Source organism: Natrix helvetica (genome assembly GCF_964273705.1).
Source record: "Natrix helvetica genome assembly, chromosome: 2".
Taxonomy (NCBI): domain Eukaryota; kingdom Metazoa; phylum Chordata; class Lepidosauria; order Squamata; family Natricidae; genus Natrix; species Natrix helvetica.
In genome coordinates, this window is record NC_138552.1 from 297073451 (window position 1) to 297093614 (window position 20164).

At 50.6% G+C, this 20164-nt stretch overlaps 1 protein-coding gene across 1 annotated transcript in view; it reads left to right on the forward strand.

Annotated features, from left to right (window-relative positions):
- Window positions 1–20164, forward strand: part of LOC309388218 (unconventional myosin-XVIIIa-like) — a gene marked incomplete at its 5' end in the record, with an annotated part of 104151 nt that overhangs the window by 66255 nt on the left and 17732 nt on the right. The window contains 8 exon segments of the mRNA XM_081945362.1: window positions 1211–1315; window positions 1591–1737; window positions 2426–2539; window positions 3893–4009; window positions 5577–5660; window positions 5789–5926; window positions 11417–11602; window positions 16659–16798. Coding sequence (XP_081801488.1) covers window positions 1211–1315; window positions 1591–1737; window positions 2426–2539; window positions 3893–4009; window positions 5577–5660; window positions 5789–5926; window positions 11417–11602; window positions 16659–16798 — 1031 coding nt within the window.

Here is a 20164-nt window from a genome sequence, read left to right on the forward strand (position 1 = left end):
CATCACAACTCAATATCAAATATTAAAAATGTCCACCATAATAAATCTGAAGGAGAGCAAAGGCTCCCCGGGATAAGAACAAGGAAGCCCAAGCGGCATCCTGAGTCCCTCCAGGGCTCTCCGGCTTTCTTATATACTGGGATGATAAAGAAAACCAATGCAATTTCTTAAAATAAGATACGGTAAGATCATTTTTATTATCACTTTTTCTGTGAAGGCCAACCCTCCTGCCTGGCAGGGCAGTAGTTCTCCAGGTTGAGAACAGCTGGGATTCTTTCTTTCTTTCTTTCTTTCTTTTTTTTTTTTCTTTCTTTCTTTCTTTTTTCCTTTCTTGCTTGCTTACTTGCCTGCTTGCCTCCCTCCCTCTCTCCTTCCTTCCTTCCTTCTTTCTTTCCTTGCTTGCTTCTTTTTTTCTTTCTTCTTTCCTTCTTTCTTTTCTTTTTCTTTCCCCGTCCCTCCTTCCTTCTATCTTTCCCTCCCTCCCTCCTTCCTTGTTATTTCCTTGTTTGCTTGGTTCTTTCCTTTTTTCTTTTTTCTTTCTACTTTCTTTCCTTCTTTCTTTGCTCCTTCCTTCCTTTCTTCTTTTTCCTTCTGTTTCTTTCATTCTTTCTTTTTCTCTCTCTCTTCCTTTGTTTCTTTCCTTCCTTTCTCTTCCCTACTTCCCCTCCTCTTTCCTTCCCTCCCTCCTTTTTTCCCTTCCCCGTTATACGTCTGCCTCCCCCTCCTGCTTCCCTTCCCCCTCTCCCTCATTTCCTTCCTTTCCTTCCTCCCTCCCCTCTTCCTTATACTTCTGCCTCCCCTTCCTGCTTTCCTTCCCCTTCACTCCCTCCTTTCCTTTCTTTCTTCTCTCCCACCCTCCCTTTCTTCCTTCCTTCCTTCCCTCCCCTCTCCCTTCCCCTCCTCCTTGTACTTCTGCCTCCCCCTCCTGCTTTCCTTCCTCCCTCGCTTCCTTCCTTCCTTCCTCTCTCCCTTCCTGACCTCCTCCGAAGTACAGATAGTTCTCAACATATAAGAGGCCACAAAGTTACGACCTACCCCAGAAAGCGGGGAGCCTGGATGTAGACATGGAACTGGGGCCAGTAGATCCGAGCTGAGCTTGGACAGGTGTGACTCCAGAAGGGGGACCTCAGCTCCAGCAACGGGAGCCTCCTCCCCCCCCCCAACCAGCAGGCGTAGCCTGTCCTGACCAGCCCCTCTCTCTGCCCCACAGCTGAAGCAGATGGAGCTGCAGCTGGAGGAGGCCTACGAGGAGAGGCAGAAGGTGCTGCGGGAGAAGAGGGAGCTGGAGAACAAGCTGGTGGCCGTCAGCGACCAGGTAGCCCCTGTCCCTCGCCCGGGGAGTTCAAACGAGCTTCTTCCTTGCTTTGAGCCTCTTCTACGGGAATCTCCCCATCGGGATAGAGGCAAAATTAAGCTCACTGGGGGGGAAGGCTGCTCCATTTGTGGAAACATAACGATTCCAGGCTACTTCCCCGCATGGCGCCTCCTCCCCCCGAGCGGTTGCTCTCCAACATCCCTCAGGGTGGGGTTCCCCCAGGGAGGGGCCGAGGCACCCCCGGTACAGACCTCCCATCCCTTCCCTCCTCCCAGGTCAGCCAGCGGGACGTGGAAGCGGAGAAGCGGCTGCGGAAGGACCTCAAGCGCACCAAGGCGCTCCTGGCCGACGCCCAGGTCATGCTGGACCACCTGAAGAACAACGCGCCCAGCAAGCGGGAGATCGCCCAGCTGAAGAACCAGGTGAGGCACCTGGTCCGACACTCCAAAGGGGAGGGGTCTGTGGGGAGTTTCCGCCCTCCAGGCCACGGGGGTCCCGAAGGGCTTCTCGGCGGCTACTTTGAAAGCATTTCGCTTCTCATCCAAGAAGCTTCTTCAGAGAGAGGTAGAGGAGAGGGAAAGAAAATAAGATGGGTGGAATGGGGAAGGAAGATGAAAAGGAATGAAGGGAAGGGGGAAGGAAGGCAAGAAGGGAGGGAGGGAAGATGAAAAGGAAGGGAGGAGAAAGGAGAGAGAAAAGAAAGAAGGAAGAGGAGTAGGGAGAGGGAAGGAAAGAAGGAAAGAAGGGATGGAAGATGGGAAAGAGGAGTGGGGAGGGGGATGGGAGGGAAGGAAGATGAAGGAAGGAGAAGGGAGGGAGGGAAGGAGTGGGGAGGGGGAAAGAAGGAAAGGAAGGAAGAAACGAAGGAGAAGGAGAAGGAATGGAGGGCGGGACAGAAAGAAGGAAAGAAGGGACTGAACAAATGAAGCTTCTTGGATGGGAAGCAAAACGTTTTCAAGGGGGAAAAAAACCAAGTTAAGTCAGGTTGCCTTTTAGAAGAAGCCCCTTCAGGACCCTCAAGAGTGGCGCTCAAGAGGCCGGCTGACCCTGAGCCTTGAAGGGTAGGGGGAGCAGCCCCTCTGACTCCCCCTCCCCCCCCCTTCTCTGCAGCTGGAAGAGTCGGAGTTCACCTGCTCGGCCGCCGTCAAAGCCCGGAAATCCATGGAGGCGGAGATTGAGGATTTGCACCTCCAGATCGAGGACTTCTCCAAAGCCAAAGGAGGGGTAGGCAAACACGACTCAGTTTCCCCGTGGGATGGAGACCACCGAAGGCGGCCAGGTCCTCCCGCCAGGCCATCCAGTCCCTTCGGAGGTTTCTCTCTTGGCTCCTGGCAAATTCTAGACATAATTTCATTTTCTTTCCGTTTAATAAAAAAAAAAAGAGAGAGATGATGGATGGATGGATGGGAGAGAGAGAGAGAGAGAGAGAGAGAGATGCATGCATGGAAGATGGATGGATGGATGGGAGGGAGAGAGAGAGATGATGATGGATGGATGAATGCATGGAGGATGGATGGATGGATGGTAGATAGATCAATAGATGGAGAGAGAGAGATGATGAATGGATGGATGCATGGAAGATGGATGCATGGAAGATGGATGGATGGTAGGTAGGTAGGTAGATAGATAGATAGAGTTAGAGAAAGATGATGGATGGATGGATGGATGGAAGATAGATTGATAGGTTAGATAGAGATTAGATAGGGGAAAGAGAGAGAGAGAATTAATTAGGAGACATCAAAGCTTCCAGCTAATTGGCAGATCAATGGATCCCATTCTGGAGATCCTCCTGGAGAAGGTAAAAAGGGGAATTTCTGGGACACAAAACAGCCCCACCGCTTCCCAAAATGCCCCAACCGCTCTAGTTGTGGCTTTGGGGGCAGCCTTGGCGAGTGGAGAAGCCGCCATCGGGGCACCAGGGAGGTTGGCAGGGCCCTTCCGGCACACCAAGGGGGGGTGGGGTCTGCACCTCCCGCTGTTCCAGGGTGGGATTTGTTTATTCGCAGGACATTTTTACATCCTGTTTGGACAAAAAACAAGCAGGAATAAAAATATGTGAAATAGAGGAAGTCCTCGGCTTACGACGGTTCATTTAGTGACCGCTTGAAGTTACGGCGGCCCTTGGGGAAAAAAAGGGACTGATGATTGTTTCACACACTTGTGACCCACGGTCACGGGATCCAAATTCAGATGCTCGGCGACTAACTTGTAGTTATGACAGTCGCAGTGATCCCCTTTGGTGACCTTCTGACCAGCAAGGTCAATGGGGAAGCCGGGTTCACTTAATGACCATGTTACTAACTTGAACAACTGCAGAGATTCGCTTAAGAATTGGGGCAAGAATGGTCGTAAAACGGGGCATAGCTCAGCCCCTGTCTCGCTTAGCGATGGAAATGTTGGGCTCGGTCATAAGTCGAGGATTGCCTGTAATTCCTCCATCCAGCAGATCTAGGTTGAGCTGGGCCAGGATATCGGGGTTCCCCCCAGGGCCAGTCACCCTCCCTTTGAGGCCCCAAGGCCCTTCTGGGGCTGGCGGGGACCTGAAGTCTCTCCCCTCCCTCCCCCCCCCCCCCCCAGCTGGAAGAGCAGGTGAGCCGTTTGCAGCGGGAGAAGAACGAGGTGCAGAGTCGTCTGGAGGAGGACCAGGAGGACCTCAACGAACTCATGAAGAAGCACAAGGCGGCCGTGGCCCAGGTGGGCTCTTTCTTTTCTTTCCTTCTTTCTTTCCTTCTTTCTTTCCTTCTTTCTTTCCTTCTTTCCTTCTTTCTTTCCTTCTTTCTCTCTCTTTTTCTCTCTCTCTTTCTTTCTTTATCTCTCCCCTTCTTCCTTCCATCACTTCTTTCTTTCTTTCTTTCCTTCCTTCTTTTTTTCTTTTTCTCTTTGCCTCTGTCTCTCCTTTCCTTCTTTCCATCACTTCTTTCTTTCCTTCCTTCTTTCTCTCTCTCTTTTTTTTCTTTTTCTCTCTCTCTTTATCTATCTCTCCCTTCCTTCCTTCCATTACTTCTTTCTTTCCTTTCTTCTTTCTCTTTCTCTTTCTCTCTCCTTTCGTTCTTTCCATCACTTCTTTCTTTCCTTCCTTCCTTCTCTCTCTCTTTTTCTTTTTCTCTCTCTCTCTCTATCTCCCTTCCTTCCTTCCATTACTTCTTTCTTTCCTTTCTTCTTTCTCTCTTTCTCCTTTCCTCTTTTCCATCACTTCTTTCTTTCTTTCCTTCCTTTTTTCTCTCTCTCTTTTTCTTTTTCTCTCTCTCTTTATCTCTTTCCCTTCCTTCCTTCCATTACTACTTTCTTTCTTTCTCTCTCTCTCTCTCTCTCTCCCTTTCTTCTTTCCATCACTCCTCTTTTTTTCTTTCTTTCTCTCCCTCCCTTCCTTCTTTCCATCACTCCTCTTTTTCTCTTTCTTTCTTTCTTTCTCTCTTTCTCTCTTTTCCTCTCTCTCCTCTCCTCGGAGGAAGGGATGAAATGGGGGGGGGAAGCAAACAAAGAATCCCACTTTATTTGAAGAGATCTCCCCCCCCCCCCCCCAATTTAATAGCAAAGCAGACCATGACAGCCAGGCCATCACCTAACATTAGAGATTCTTGGCAGCCAATGTCTGGGGGTGGGGGTGAGGATGGTGGATTGGTTGAAGGTGGGGGGGGGGGAGAAAGGGAAGGGGGAGAGGGAGGGAGGAAGAAAGGAAGGAAAGAAAGAGAGAGAAGGGAAAGAAAAGTGAGAGAAAGAAAGGGAATGGAGGGAGAAAGAAAGAAAAAGAAAAGAATTAGGGAAGGAAGGAGGGGAGAGAAAGAATGAGAGAGAGACAAAGAGGAAAGAGAGAGAAAGAAAGAGAGAAAGAAAGAAAAAAGAAAGATGAGAAGGAAGGAGGGAATAGAAAGGAGGGAGGTAGAGAGAGAAAGAGAAATAAAGAGAAGGAGGGTAGAGAGGAGAGAGAGAGAAAGAAAGAAAAAGAAAAGAATTAGGGAAGGAAGGAAGGGAGAGAAAGAGTGGGAGAGATAGACAAAGAGGAAAGAAAGAGAGAAAGAAAGAATAAAAGGAAACAAGAGAAAGAAAGAAGAGTGAGGGAAGGAAGGAGGGAAGAGAAAGGGGGGGAGAGAAAGAGAGAGAGAAAGAGAGAGATAGAAAGCCATCCCAGCTGTTTTGCAGCCTGCCAGTTAGGACCTCGCCCTGTAAAGGCCGGGAGACTGGAACCGTGGCAGATGGGTCTGGTGTGGGGGGGGTCCCATCCCCTCAAGGGCCACAGCCACTCAGTTCCCCCCCCCCCTAGGCTTCTCGGGACCTGGGCCAGATCAACGACCTCCAGTCGCAGCTGGAAGATGCTCAGAAGGAGAAGCAGGAGCTGCAGGAGAAGGTACGCCTTGAACCCGGGGCCGTGGGGTGGGGTGGGGCCGGGGGGGGGGGTTGCAGCCTTTCTGGAAACCCCCTCCTCCCCCCAGCAGCCCCTCTGAGCTTCCTCTTTGCCCCCCCCCCTCCCCCCAGCTGCAAGGCCTCCAGAGCCAGCTGGAGTTCCTGGAGCAGACAATGGTGGACAGGTCCTTGGTCAGCCGGCAAGAGGCCAAGATCCGAGAACTGGAGACCCGGCTGGAGTTCGAGAGGACCCAAGTGAAGCGCCTGGAGGTGAGGGGGAGGGGCGAAAGGGGGGGAGGGACTCCCTCCCCAAATTGGGCAAACCTCGGCAGGCAAAGACCCTTACCGATCTTACAGATGAACAGAGGTTGGGGCCTTGGATGTCATCTAGTCCAACCCCCTGCCCAAGCAGGAGAACCTACCCCATTTCTGACAGACGGCAGTTCAGAAGGGAATTTCATGCAGGGCCTTCCGACGAACCAATATCTTTTAAAATACGGGTAGTCCTTGACTTACGACCATTCCTTTAGTGACCGTCGGAAGTTACAGTGGCTTATCATGGCGGAAGCCAGAGTTGATGCTTTTCACCCTTCATAGCCGCTGCGGCCGTCCCCGTGGTTGCGTGATCCAACTTTGGACGTGTTTACGATGGCCGCGGCGTCCAGGGTCAACATCTGGCCAGCCAACTCAATGCAACAGCAGCGATTCGCTTAACGACTGCAGCAAGGAAGGTCATAAAAAAACAGCACACCGCTCGCTTAACAACTGTCTCGCTTAGCAACGGAAATTTGGGGTCGGCTTGTATCTATGATGGTTGCACGGTCCCGGGTCTGCCTGTGTGTGTGTCATGTGATCAGAATTAGTGACCCTTCCCGGATGGCTTCCAACAAGCAAAGTCAATGGGGAAGCTGGATTCGTTTAAGGACCACATGGTTCACTTAATGACTGCAGCAGTTCACTTAGCGGCAGCCAAAATGATCACGAAATGTGGCACGGCTCACTTCAACGCTTCCTTGGCGGTGGAAATTCTAGCCTCCGTTTTGGTCGTACGATGAGGACTAGCAATAATTCTGCCTCCCCGTCGCCTTTTGCTCTCCCCTGGCTCTGCCCCCCAGTGCCCCCCCCCAAGGCAAGCCCCTGACCCCGTCCCAGGGTGTTCTCGCTGGCGCCAGAGCCCCGAGTCGTAGACGTTCCCTTCTGCGCCCCCATGCCCGTCTTTTGGGGACCCAACGCTGCTCCCCGGATGCTCCTTCCTCTTTCTCCGCCGTTCCTGGCTTTGCCCTTCCCTCCTTTCCCTCCCCAGCCCCCCCCTCACCCCACCGCCAGCCGCCGTGATAAATATGCAGGGGACGGCTGTGAGAGCTGCCTGCGCCAACGGATAGAATCTATTTTTCTCCTTACATTACATGCTGTAATTACTTCACACAAAGTTAAATCTATTTTTCCAATTCACCAAGGCCCTCCCTGATTATTCTTCCCACGCCTGGGGAAGAAAGACCCCCCCTCTCCCTTTCTCTCCCCCTTCCCTCTCTCTATTTCCCGGGGGGGCCCCCGACTCCGCAGCTGCCCTCCCTGCTCCCTCTCCTCCCCCCCCTTCCCTCCAGCCGGTCCTTCCCTCCCCCCCCTCATGTAAATTCATAGGGCTGGCTTCGTTTGTTCCATTAGCTCTTGGCGGAGAGAGAGGAGCCGCCGCCGCGCACTGCACCGCCCGATCCCCCGTAATTGCTGCTGTCTTCTCCCATTATGCACGGCCGATGAATATGGATGCCCAGCCCCGTGTCTTTCCTGTCTCGTTTTCACCTGTCACGGCTCGCCGGGGATGGAGAAGGATCACCTCTCTCTCCCCCCCCATCCCCCCAATACCCGAGGGGCACAGCGGTGGCCGTGGCCGAGGGTTGTCGGAATGGATGTTGGAATCGGAAGCTCCTTTGCGCTGTGATCCCGAGGGGGCTGGGGAAGCTCCGGGTTCTGCCCCTATTGCGGTGGGGCTTAGAGGCCTCCTTCAGCTCTGGGTTGGGGGAGGGCGGGACGGGGGTCTTCAGGTCCAGACACTCTTATGCATTCAGGGTGGGGGGGATGCGCGTTGCGTGAACTGCTGTCGGAGTAAGGAATGTGAAATTAATCAGGGAAGAGCCCCCCACCCAGGGGTGAAATCCTCCTGGTTTGGACGAACCGGTAGGGACGATTGTCCTCAGCAGTCAAAAAAAGCTTGCGAGGATCGCGCAGCTCACTGCAATCGTCGGAACACACACACACACACACACACACACACACACACACACCCCTTGGTTTTTAAAGCAATTTTTTTCCTACTGGTTCAGGCGAATAAGCAGGATAAAAATGCTTTAAAAACCAGCGGGAAAAGCTAGGCCAGAAAGGAAAGAAAGGGAAGGGAAGAAAGAAAGAGAGAAAAAAAAGAAAGAAAGAAAGAAAGAAAGAAAGAAAGAAAGAAAGAAAGAAAGAAAGAAAGAAAAAGGAAGGGAGGGAGGGAGGGTAGAAAAAAAGGGAGGGAAGGGAGAAAGAAAGAAGGAAGGGATATACTTTAGTTAGCTGATTGGCAAAAAGTTCATCTACTTCCTCTGCTTGGTTGGGTGGCCTGTAGTATAGACCTATGGCAGGGGTGTCCAAACTTGGCAACTTTAAGACTTGTGGACTTTAACTCCCAGAATTCCCCAGCCAGCTCTGCTGGCTGGGGAATTCTGGGAGTTGAAGTCCACAAGTCTTAAAGTTGCCAAGTTTGGACACCCCTGACCTACGGCAATGTCATTTCCCCCCCAACCTTTAATATTGACCCAAATGCATTCAAGATAGTTCTCATCATTGTTGTGCTCTATTTCTGTAGAGACGTAGTTATTTCTTATATATATAGTGCAACTCCACCTCCTCTTTTATTTGGTCTATTTCTTTTAAATAATTTAAATCCTTCTAGCTGTATGTTCCATTTGTCGGTTTCATCCCACCAAGTTTCTGCAATGGCAACAATATCGTATCTGCCCTCTTTTACTTGAATTTCTAATTCGCCCTGTTTATTCCTCATCCTCTGTGCATTGGTGTGTAGGTTTCAGAATTCCATCACGCAGTTTGTGTCCAAAATATCTGTCTGCCTTTCGCAGAGTTTATTTGGCTTTTATAAAGTTTTTACAAGCAAAGCACAGAGCAACAACACATTGCTATAACAGGTTCACTCCCCCAAATCTTCCCTAGAGAATCAAGAATACTATTCAGGCCAAGGTTACCTCATGCCTTTGCTCTGGTGAATTAATGAGCTAATAGATAAGAAACTGTGCATCACCTTTCCTTTATTCCAGCATCTGGTTCTGCTAATTATGTGAGCTTGTAGGCTTCCAAGATAACAGCCACTGAGATCATGGTAATTTCTACGCATGCCTGTACGTAGCTTTACCTCTCATTCCTACATCGGTGTATAGACATTTGAGTCCATTTTGATTGACCCTGTGTTCACTTCTACATAACCTTTCCCACCTGGAGATTGAAGGTGGGCATCTCCATCCAGGATGAGGGTCTTGGACAACTGCCAGCTAGCCTGCAAGGAGTGGGGGTGGTGGGGTCAAGTGAGGGTGTAGCTTGGAATCCTTTCGTAGCTGCAAAAGGGATTAGCTTGACCTCTCCCGGGGACCACGAAGCCTTATTTAGCCATTCCAAAGGGAAGGGAAACACTTCGGGTGATCCTTGCACAAGTGGACCTCGACTTACAACCCACGATTGAGCCCCAAACTCCTGTTGTTAAGCGAGACATCCCCGAAGTGCATTTTGATCCGCCGTAAGACCTTTCTTGCCACCGTGGTTAAGGGAATCCCTGCCGTTGTTAAGTGAGTGGCAGGGCCGTTCAATGAATCCGGCTTCCCTGTGGACTTTGCTTGCCGGAAGGTCGCAAAAGGGGATCGCGCGACCCCCAAGAGACAGCAACCGTCATAAGTACGAGTCAGTTGCCAAGCATCCAGATTCTGATCACGTGATGCTGCAGCAGTCATAAGTGTGGAAAACGATCATAAGACATTTCTTCCCCGGTGCCGCTGTGAATTCCAACGGACGCTAAATAAACGGTTGTAAGTCGAGGACTCTCTGTAACACAGATAATAAATTGTTGGGGATTTTTTATTCATGGGTGGGTCTGGTTGCTTGAAAGAAATCTTCTTTTAACGACCCTGTAATCGCTTGTGGGGTGGAGTCTAGGCAACTGAATGTTTACTGGCCAGATGCCTTTCCTGTCGCCGATGCGGAGTTTTGTTCGGCAGATACATTCTCATTGTGCCCAGAGAGAGAGAAATATCTGCCTCTACCTAGGATCAAACTCACAACCTCCTGATTGTGAGGCCAGAGCTCCACCTCTAGGCCACCCCACCACTTGCTCTGGTTGCTTGAATGTGATCAAGAAACCATCAAAATGCTCCCCTAAAGGGAACTGGGGGTGGGGGTGGGGGGGCAGCATCAGCCCTTAGAATAAAAGTCTCCAAACTTAGCCACTTTAAGACCTGTGGACTTCAATGCCCAGAATTCCCCAGCCAGCTTAGCTTAGAATTCTGGGAGTTGAAGTCCACAAGTCCTAAAGTGGGCACGATTGGAGCCCCCTGCCCTTAGAAAGATGAAGGAGCGGGGGAGAGGAATGTCCCTTCTCTGCTGGGACCCTTCAGGCCCACCGCTGCCCCTCAGGGTGCACAGAAGCCAATGCAGAGCCACGGCTGCCTAGTGGCTAGAGTGCAGTATTGCAGCTGACTCTGCCCACTGTTGGGAGTTTGATCCTGACCGCTTCAAGATTGACTCAGCCTTCCGTCCTTCCGAGATTGGGAAAATGAGGGCCCAGATTGTTGGGGGCAAGAGGCTGACAGAGGTAAACCGCTTAGAGAGGGCTGTAAAAGCACTGCGAAGCGGTATAGAAGTCTAAGGGCTATTCCTTGGGAAGGAAGGAAGGAAGGAAGGAAAATGAGGGCAAGTAAGTTAGTAAGATGGGAGTGAAAGAAGATCGGAAGGAAGGAAGGAAGATAGGTGGGAAGGTAGGAAGATGGGAGGGAAGGAAGGAAGGAGATGAGAAGGAAGGAAAGGAAGGAAGGAAGGAAGATGGGAAAGAAGGAATGAAGATGAGAAGGAAGGAAAGGAAAAGGAAGATGGGAAGGAAGGCAGACAAGAAGGAAGGAAAGAAAAGATGGGAAGATGGGAAGGAAGGAAGGCAATGGAAAGTAAGAAAGATGGGAGGGAAAGAAGATGGGAAGGAAGGAAAATGAGGGGAAGGAAGGAAGATGGGAAGGAAGGAAGGAAAGAAGAAAAGAAGTTGGGAGGGAAGGAAGATTGGAAGGAAAGTAGATGGGAAGGAAGGCAATGGGAAGAAAGGAAGGAAGATGGGAGAGAAAGAAGATTGGAAGGAAGGAAGATGAAAAGGAAGGAAGGCAATGGGAAGGAAGATAAGAAGGAAGGAAGGAAGAAGGAAAGAAAGAAGGAAGGAACACCAGAAGGAAGGAAGGGAAACGAGGGGAAGGAAGGAAAACATAGTGGCACAGTTGTTACAATGCAGCATTGAAGGCTAACTCTGCCCCCTAGCCAGCAGTTCGAATCTCACCGGCTGAAGGTTGGCTCAGCCGTCCGTCCGTCCGTCCTTCCGAGGTGGGTCAAAGGAGGAGGCGGAGTGTGGCTGACCCTGTAAACCGCTTAGGGAGGGCCGTGCAAAGCCCTTGTGCAGCGGTCTATAAATCTCGTGCGGTGGGCCTTCCTGGGCCCCTGCCCCCCCTCCTTCTCCCCCTGCCCCAGAGCCTGGCCAGCCGGCTGAAGGAGAACATGGAGAAGTTGACGGAGGAGCGGGACCAGCGGACGGCGGCTGAGAACCGGGAGAAGGAGCAGAACAAGCGGCTTCAGCGCCAGCTCCGGGACACCAAAGAGGAGATGGCCGAGCTGGGCAAGAAGGAGGCCGAGGCCAGCCGGAAGAAGCACGAACTGGTAAGGGGCCGAGCCCAGGCCGGCTTTCTTCCCACCCAAGGGCCACCAGGCTGGCCTTGGAGCACAGCTCCCCCTCCCCTCCCCTCCCAGCCCCCTTCCGGGGGTCTTAAACCAGGACCCCTGAATCCCCCAGGGGAAGTGGGGGGGGGGAATAGTCTGGTCAGGGGTCCTTGGGGCGCTCTGAGCCGGGTGGTTTCCTTGCAGACGTTTTGTGACCCAGCTAGGGAACATCGTCAGGGCTAGAAGAAGGGGGGGGTGGTGGTTGCTGAGGGGAGGAGGAAGAGGAGGACGACCGAAGGGTGCCTTCTGAGCCGGGTGGTTTAATTGTAGACGTTTCATGACCCAGCTAGGGAACATCATCAGTACTAGAAGGGAGGAAGAGGAGAAGGAAGGACTGTGGAGTCCTTGGTGCTCTCTGAGCTGGGTGGTTTAATTGTAGACGTTTCATGACCCAACCAAGTAACATCATCAGTGCTAGAAGGGAGGGCGGTTTGCAGAAAGGAGGAGGAGGAGGAGGATGAAGAGGAATGGGAGGAGGACTGCGGGGTCCTTGGCGCTCTCTGAGCTGGGTGGTTTCCTTGCAGACATTTTATGACCCAACTGGGAAACATCAACAATGTTTGAAGGGAGGGGGTGTGTGGAGAGAAGGAGGAGAACTGTGGGGTCCTTGGTGGTCTCTGAGCTGGGTGGTCTCCTTGCAGACGTTTCATGACCCTAATAGGGAACACCCTCAGTGCTAGAAGGGAGGGGGCTTTGCTTTCAGTTTGCATCCTAAGGGGCCTGGTATAGTCTGGTGAGGATTAAGCAGAGGAGGAGGAGAAACCAGCAGAAGCCTACAGTAGTTTTGGTCTCCAGGATGCAAACACAGATGTGGAGACCCTGGAAAGAGGGCAGAGAAGAGCAGCAAAGAGGGTGAGGGGCCTGGAGGCCAAAGTGATTGCAGGAATGGGGTGGGCATAGTCCAGCGAAAAGAAGGACCAGGGGAGGCGCATGACAGCATCTTCCAATATTTGAGGGGCTGCCCCAAAGAGGGGGTCAGCCTGTTCTCCAAAGCCCCCGGAGGCAGGACAAGAAGCAACGGATGGAAACTAACGGAAGAGAGAAGCAACCTAGAATTCAAGAGAAACTTCCTGACAGGGAGAACAATTTAACCAGTGGAACAGCTGGCCACCAGAAACTGTGGCCGCTCCAACACGGGAGGCTTTAAGAAGAGGCTGGGCAGTCACTTGTCTCAAATTGCATAGGGTCCCCTGCTTGAGCAGGGGGTTGGACTAGAAGACCTTCAAGGTCCCTTCCAACGCTGTCATTCTGTTAAACCTTCATACTATGGAAATCCTTTCTTGGTTTGCTTCCTCACCTTTCCTCATCTTAACCATGATTGGTTGTTTAAGCGATTGGCAGATTCAGAGGCTGCTCTCCAGAGGCCTGTCAGCCACCCACCCTCCCTCCCTCATCCTGAAGAGCCTCCTTACCCTGTGCAGGACTCTATGGCTGGACGTTAAGCAGGACGGACGAGGCAGTGAGCCCAAATGGGTCCTTTCAAGCTTCATATGCACCGTCTTCTCCTTAGTTTGAGGGGCTGCCCCCAAGGGGAGGGGGTCCACCTCTTCTCCAAAGCCCCTGAAGGCAGGAGAAGAAACAGCGTGTGGAAACTAATCAAGGAGAGAAGCAACCTGGAACCAAGGAGGAATTTCCTGACAGGGGGGATAATTAGCCAGTGGAACGGCTTGCCACCAGAAGTTATGAATGCTTCGTCACTGGAGGTTTTCAAGAAGAGACTGCACAGCCACTTGTTTGAAGGGATACAGGCTCTCTTGTTTGAGCAGGGGATTAGACTAGAAGACCTCCAAGGTCCCTTCCATCTGTTACTCTGCTATCCTTCCTTCCTTCCTTCCTTCCTTCCTTCCTTCCTTCCTTCCTTCCTTCCTTCCTTCCTCCCTTCTTTCTCCATCTCTGAAGGTTTTCAAGAAGAGATTGGACAGCCACTTGTCTGGAATGATATAGGGTCTCCTGCTTGAGCAGGGGGCTGGACTAGACAACCTCCAAAGTCCCTTCCTTCTCTGTTCTGATTGAGTGGTCATTTCGCATTTTGGTTGTCTCCCGTTTGGGATCAGCGGAAGGAAAAACGTTTTGCAGAAGGCTCTGTTGGCTCAAAATTTGGACATAAACGGTTCCTTATGATAAGATCAACTAATTCATCAGCAGCTGAAGTCTGTCGGGATGGAGTCCTTCGATAACGGGCAGAAATTAAGAAATAAGCATTTGCTCAAAGAAAACGTTTGTTCAGTAAAGGGGAGACGAGGGCAGGCAGCTTTTTCAACAGGATGTGCCGGGTGTGGCTCTCCTCCTTATCTTAATATTAAATAAGAGAAGCAAATAATTGCACATCATGGCTTTTCCCATTGTCAGCAATGTGACAGCAAGAGAATTTGGCAATCATTGTTTTACATTTGGGAGGGAGGGAAGAAAATAGGAAGGAAGGGAAAGAGAGGGAAGGAGGGAAATAGGAAGAAAGAAAGGGAAGTGGGAGGAAGGGAAGGAAGGGAAGAAAATAGGAAGAAAGAGAAGGAGGGAGGAAGGAAGGAAGGAAGGAAGGAAGGAAGGAAGGAAGGAAGGAAGGAAGGAAAGAATAACAGAGTTGGCACGGCAAACTGGGGTTTTTCCTTGCACACTAACTAACTCTCTCTCTCTCTCTCTCACACACACACACACACACACACACACACACACACAAGGAAGGAAAGAAAGAAAGAAAATGGGAAGGATGGAATCATCCATGATTTGGATGAGGGAATAAATGGGGAACTCATCAAATTTGCAGATGACACCAAGCTGGCAGGAATAGCCAACACTCCAGAAGATAGGCTTAAGATACAGAAGGATCTTGACAAACTTGAACATTGGGCACTATCTAATAAAATGAAATTCAATGGTGAAAAGAGTCAGGTTCTACATTTAGGCAAGGAAAACGAAATGCACAGGTACAGTATAGGTGGTACCTTGCTCAGTAGTAGTAACTGCGAAAGGGATCTTGGAGTCCTAGTGGACAACCATTTAAATATGAGCCAGCCATGGGCAGCAGCTGCCAAAAAAGCCAACACAGTTCTAGGCTGCATCAACAGAGGGATAGAATCAAGATCACGCGAAGGGTTAATACCACTTTATAATGCCTTGGTAAGGCCACACCTGGAATATTTGCATCCAGTTTTGGTCACTACGATGTAGAAAAGATGCTGAGACTCTAGAAAGAGTGCAGAGAAGAGCAACAAAGAGGATTAGGGGACTGGAGGCCAAAACATATGAAGAACGGTTGCAGGAACTGGGGATGTTTAGCTTAAGAGAAAGAAGGACTAGGGGAGACAGGATAGCAGTCTTCCAATATCTCAGGGGTTGCCACAAAGAAGAGGGAGTCAAACTATTCTCCAAAGCACCTGAGGGTAGAACAAGAAGCAATGGGTGGAAACTAATCAAGGAGAGAAGCAACTTAGAACTGAGGAGAAACTTCCTGACAGTGAGAACAATGAATCAGTGGAACAGAAGTTGCCTCCAGAGGTTGTGAATGCCCCAACACTGGAAGTCTTTAAGAAGATGTTGGATAGCCATTTGTCTGGAACGGTATAGGGTTTCCTGCCTGAGCAGGGGGTTGGACTAGAAGACCTCCAAGGTCCCTTCCAACTCTGCTATTGTATTGTACTGAATAGGAGAAAAGAGGGAACTGTGAGGAAGAAGGAGAAAGGAAGTGGGAAGGAAGAAAATAGGAAGAAAAGATAGAAATAGAAGGAAGGAAAGAAAGGAAGGAAAACAAAATGAAAGAGAAAAGGAAGGAAGGGAAATGGGAAGGGATGGAAATAGAAAGAAAGAAGTGGAAGTGGAAGGAAGGAAGGAAGGAAGGAAAGAAGGAAGATCTGGAGTTCAAGATGGATGGATGAGTCCCCTGGAATTTTTCCCCACCACAATCCAGCAACTCCAGCTGGGGCTGACACAACATATCTTTGTGGGGAAGTGATAGTCAGGAAGGCTACAGTCAGTGAGATAAAGATGCCCAGCTGGTTCTCAACTTACAACCAAAGCCTAGCCCCAAATTTATGTTGCTAAGTGAGTCTGGTTGTTAAGTGAGTCTTTCCCCATTTTAGTGACCGTACGAAGTTAACAGTGGCACCGGAAAAGCGACTTATGGCCATTTTCCACACTTAGGACCGCTGCAGTGTCACCACTGCAGCAACTGACTCATATTTATGACGGTTTTAGTGTCCTGGGAGGGGGGGAATCTCATGATCCCCTTTTGCGACCTTCTAACAAGCCATCAATGGGGAAGCTGGATTCACTTAACAACCGTGTCACTGATCTAACAAACTGCAGTGATTCACTTAACAACGGCGGCACAAAAGGTCATAACACACTACCAAACCCACTTAACAACAGAGGTTTGCGGCTCAGTTGTGGTGGTAAGTCAATGATTTGTGAGGCCTGCAGCCATCTTTTCTTTTGGACCTTTGGCCTGCCTCCTTTTCTATTCTTCTGCTATGGATTTTTCTATGGTGGGAAAATGAGAGGGGGGATTGTAAGGAGTGAGATGCGATGTAGCCATAACAGTGTTCTTTCCAGAAAGCCAAGGTCATCCTTTTGTCTCTGCACCTCTGTACTTGACCGGAACTGGATGGGTGGAAGCTGCCAGCATGGCAGTGGATGATTGGACCATGGGATGGACTTGGGGGGGGGGGATCTTGAACTTTCAACTGGGTGGGTGGGAAAAACCGGGAAGCTTTCAGATTCAAGGTTTTCTCAGATGTGCCAACGTGTCTCCCTTCATCAATTGGGACTTTGAGGAATCCTTTGCCTCGGACTCTGATTTAATTCTGGATGCTTTTTGGGACCCTGACACGAATACCTGTACTGTACAAACAAGATAGCTGTGGGAGGGGGAGGGGTGGGAGGACGGCAAAGCAGTTGCGTCTCTGAGGACGTTGCCTGGGGTAATCGGCTCACACACACACACACACACACACACACACACACACACACACACACACTGTGTCTCTTCTTCCCCCCCACCTAGGAGATGGACCTGGAGAGCTTGGAGGCTGCCAACCAGAGCTTGCAGGCGGACCTGAAGTTGGCCTTCAAGCGAATCGGGGACCTGCAGGCGGCCATTGAGGATGAGATGGACAGTGACGACAATGAGGACCTCATCAACAGGTGGGAGAGAGGGGGGGGGAGGGGAGAAGCCAGGTGCACGAATGCAGCACCTTAAAACCAAACAACATTCATGAAATAAGTAACTGTGGGAGGATAGACAGATGGATGTGGATGGATGGATGGATGGAAGGGAGGAGGGGGAGGAAGGAAGAGTGGCTGGAGAGAAATTGTATGGATGGACAGATAGGTATAGATGATAGATAGATAGATAGATAGATAGATAGATAGATAGATAGATAGATAGATAGAAAGATAGATAGATAGATAGATAGATAGATGATAGATAGATAGATGATAGATAGATAGATAGATAGATAGATAGATGATAGATAGATAGATAGATGATAGATAGATAGATAGATAGAAAGATAGATAGATAGATAATGGATGGAAGGATGAATGGAGAGAAATTGTATGTATTTATGTATGGAAAAGGGACGTGGTTGCTCAGTAGCATGCTGAGCTTGTCGATCAGAAAAGGTCTGCAGTTCGAATCCCGAGTGCCACGTAACGGAGTGAGCTCCCGTGACTTGTCCCAGCTTCTGCCAACTGAGCAGTTCGAAAGCACGTAAAAAATGCAAGTAGAAAAACAGGAGCCACCTTTGGTGGGAAGGGAACAGTGTTCCGTGCGCCTTCGGTGTTTAATCATGCCGGCCACTTGACCACGGAGACATCTTCGGACAGCGCTGGCTCTTCGGCTTTGAAACGGAGATGAGCAGCTCCCCCTAGAGTCAGGAACGACTAGTACACGTGTGCCAGGGGAATCTTTACCTTTCCGTATATATATGTATGTATAGGTGGATAAATGAATGGATATGGTGGGTGGATGGAAGGAAGGAAGGAAGGGTGGAGAGAAATTGAAGGGATGGATGGAGAGAGAGATTTAAAGATTGGGTGGGTAGGTAAGCAGGTGGTTGGGGCTCCTTGGGGCTCAGGGAGGAAGGGGGCTTCTCCCCTTTCCTGACGTCCTTCAAACGGGCCCCTCAGTTGCTCCCCACTGCTGGGGCTCGGGGTCTCCCCTGGGAAGCCTCTGAGTAATGGGCCAGCCAGAGGTTTCACAAGTGGTCAGAAAGAGGATTGGCAAAAAACTCCTCTGAAAAGTGAGGGTCCTTCTTCTCCTCCTCCTTCCTTTCTCTTTTATCTTTCTCATTCTCCCCTCCTCCTCCTCCTCCATCACTCCCTCCGTTCCCCCTCTCCTCGCCTCCCGCCCTTCCTCCTTTTCTGTTCAATTCTCCCTCTTGCTCCGTTACTTCTTTTCCTTCCTCTTTTCTCCCAAATGGATTTTACTGGATTTTAAAAAATGTTTCTTTGCTGTGAATTTTATTTTGTTTTTCCACCCCCCCTCTCCCCCCCACCCCCACCCCCAATTCCCCCTCCCTCCCCCAACCCAATTCTCCAGTTTGCAGGACGTGGTGTCCAAGTATCAGAAACGCAAGAATAAGCTGTAAGCAGGAATTGACTTTCCCCTGTTCCCAATAACGCAACTGTGTTATGCTTAACCCCAAGCATGCCGCGGGCCAGAGTGGGGGGCCGGTCCCGCCCCTCCCATTGCAGCATGCCTCAACATGCATGGGTCTGACCGCTCCTGCTCTAACCCGTGTTTAACTCTCGTCTTAGCGTGTCCTGATAACCCTGCGTTATGGAACTAACTCTGGGTCAGAAAAAAGGAGGTGGGTGGGAAAAAGACCCCCGCCCCCAATGCCTGGTTCCATATCTCTGCTTGGGAATGGTAAAGAATTTTGGGGGAGGTGGGATGGAAGAAGACAGAGCAAGGAAACTCTTTATGGGTAATCCTCGACTTACGACCGCAAATCAGCCTTCAATTTCTGTCGTTAAGCAAGGCAGTGGTTCAGCGGGTTGCATCCCATTTTACGAACTTCCTTGCGGCTTTCGTTAAGCGATTCACTGCCGTTGTTAGTCACGTGGTCGTTAAGCGAATCCGGCTTCTCCCCCCCCTTGACTTCGCTTTGTCAGGAGGTCGCAAAAGGGGATCGCGTGACTCCAGGACACTGCAACCGTCATAACTATGAGTGAGTTGCCAAGCGTCTGAGTTTCAATTACGTGACCACGGGGAATGCTGCGACGGTCGTAAGTGTGGACAACGGCGCTGAGTCCCTTTCTTCAATACCGTTGTAACTTTGAACCGAATGGAGGACTACGTCTCCATGAAGTGATTTTGAACTGGGCTTAATGTTGGTGTAATTGATGTTTGCTTCCCAAAGTTGTGGGAGCTTCATCCCTGGAGGCTTTCAAGAAGAGACTGGACTGCCATCGGTCAGAAATGGTGTTAAGGTCTCCTGCTTGGGCGGGGGGTTCTCGGCTTCCCCCCAAAGCAGGAGGCAGAGTCCTGGTCCCGACAAAATCCCTTTTATAACACAGATGTGAATTCCTCTCGTTCACATCCAGCCAAGGCCTGGCAAACAGTCTTTCAAAGGAGTATTTATGACCACAGACCTTATCTAGCTTGGAAAGCTGCCATGTCAATATTTCCCAAATGAGGGGCTGTGCAAGGAAAGACTCTGGGCACAGGAGAGTCTCTGGGATTCACGGACAGATCTTCACACTCCTGAAACGAACGAATGAAGGAATTGTCTCCTGCAAAAGCCCCCTCCCCTTTCGCTCCTCTTTTATTCCCTCTGGGAGGGGCCATTCATCGTCCACCTGTGGCCTTACTCCCAAGTCGACCCCTGTTCTTTAGCTGCTCCCTTCCTCTGGCCACTCTGCTCATGCACACACTGGGAACAGGCTCCAGCTGTTCTTCTGCCCCACTGATGTCTGACTCCGAAGGCAGCTGATCACTGTCAAAGGGCCCTGGTCCCCTCTCTGCCTCCGACACAGAGCCCTCGTCCGAGCCTTCCCCAGACTCCAGGACTGGCCCATCTTCCTCCCCAACCTCCTCACTGTCTGGATCTGCTGCCAGCTCTGCTGGTGAGCCACAACAAGCGGGGGGTTGGATTAGATGACCTACAAGGTCCCTTCCAACTCTGTTAATCAAGGCAGATCAAGTGATGAATAAGACCCCAAATTTTTGTCGTTCCTGCAGAGATGCCAATTCTCAAACTCTTCATTTTATATTTAATTCCCCCCCCCCCCCCCCTGCTTTGGACGGCCCGGCTTGTTTTCCTTCCTGCAGCCGGGGCCCGGTCCCGTCTGGACGACGATCTCCGCCGTCTAATGATAAATGTAATCAACTCTAGCAGTGATCTGGGCCGACGGGAGCCTTGTTGTCACACACAATTAATGTCCCCGGCTGCTTCTGCCTGCCTCCCTCCCTCCCTCCCTCCCTTCCCAGCGATTCGGATCCCGCTTTAACTAATGGCAGGCAGGGCTACCCTGGACATAAATTGCCTTTGACGGGAGGTTTAA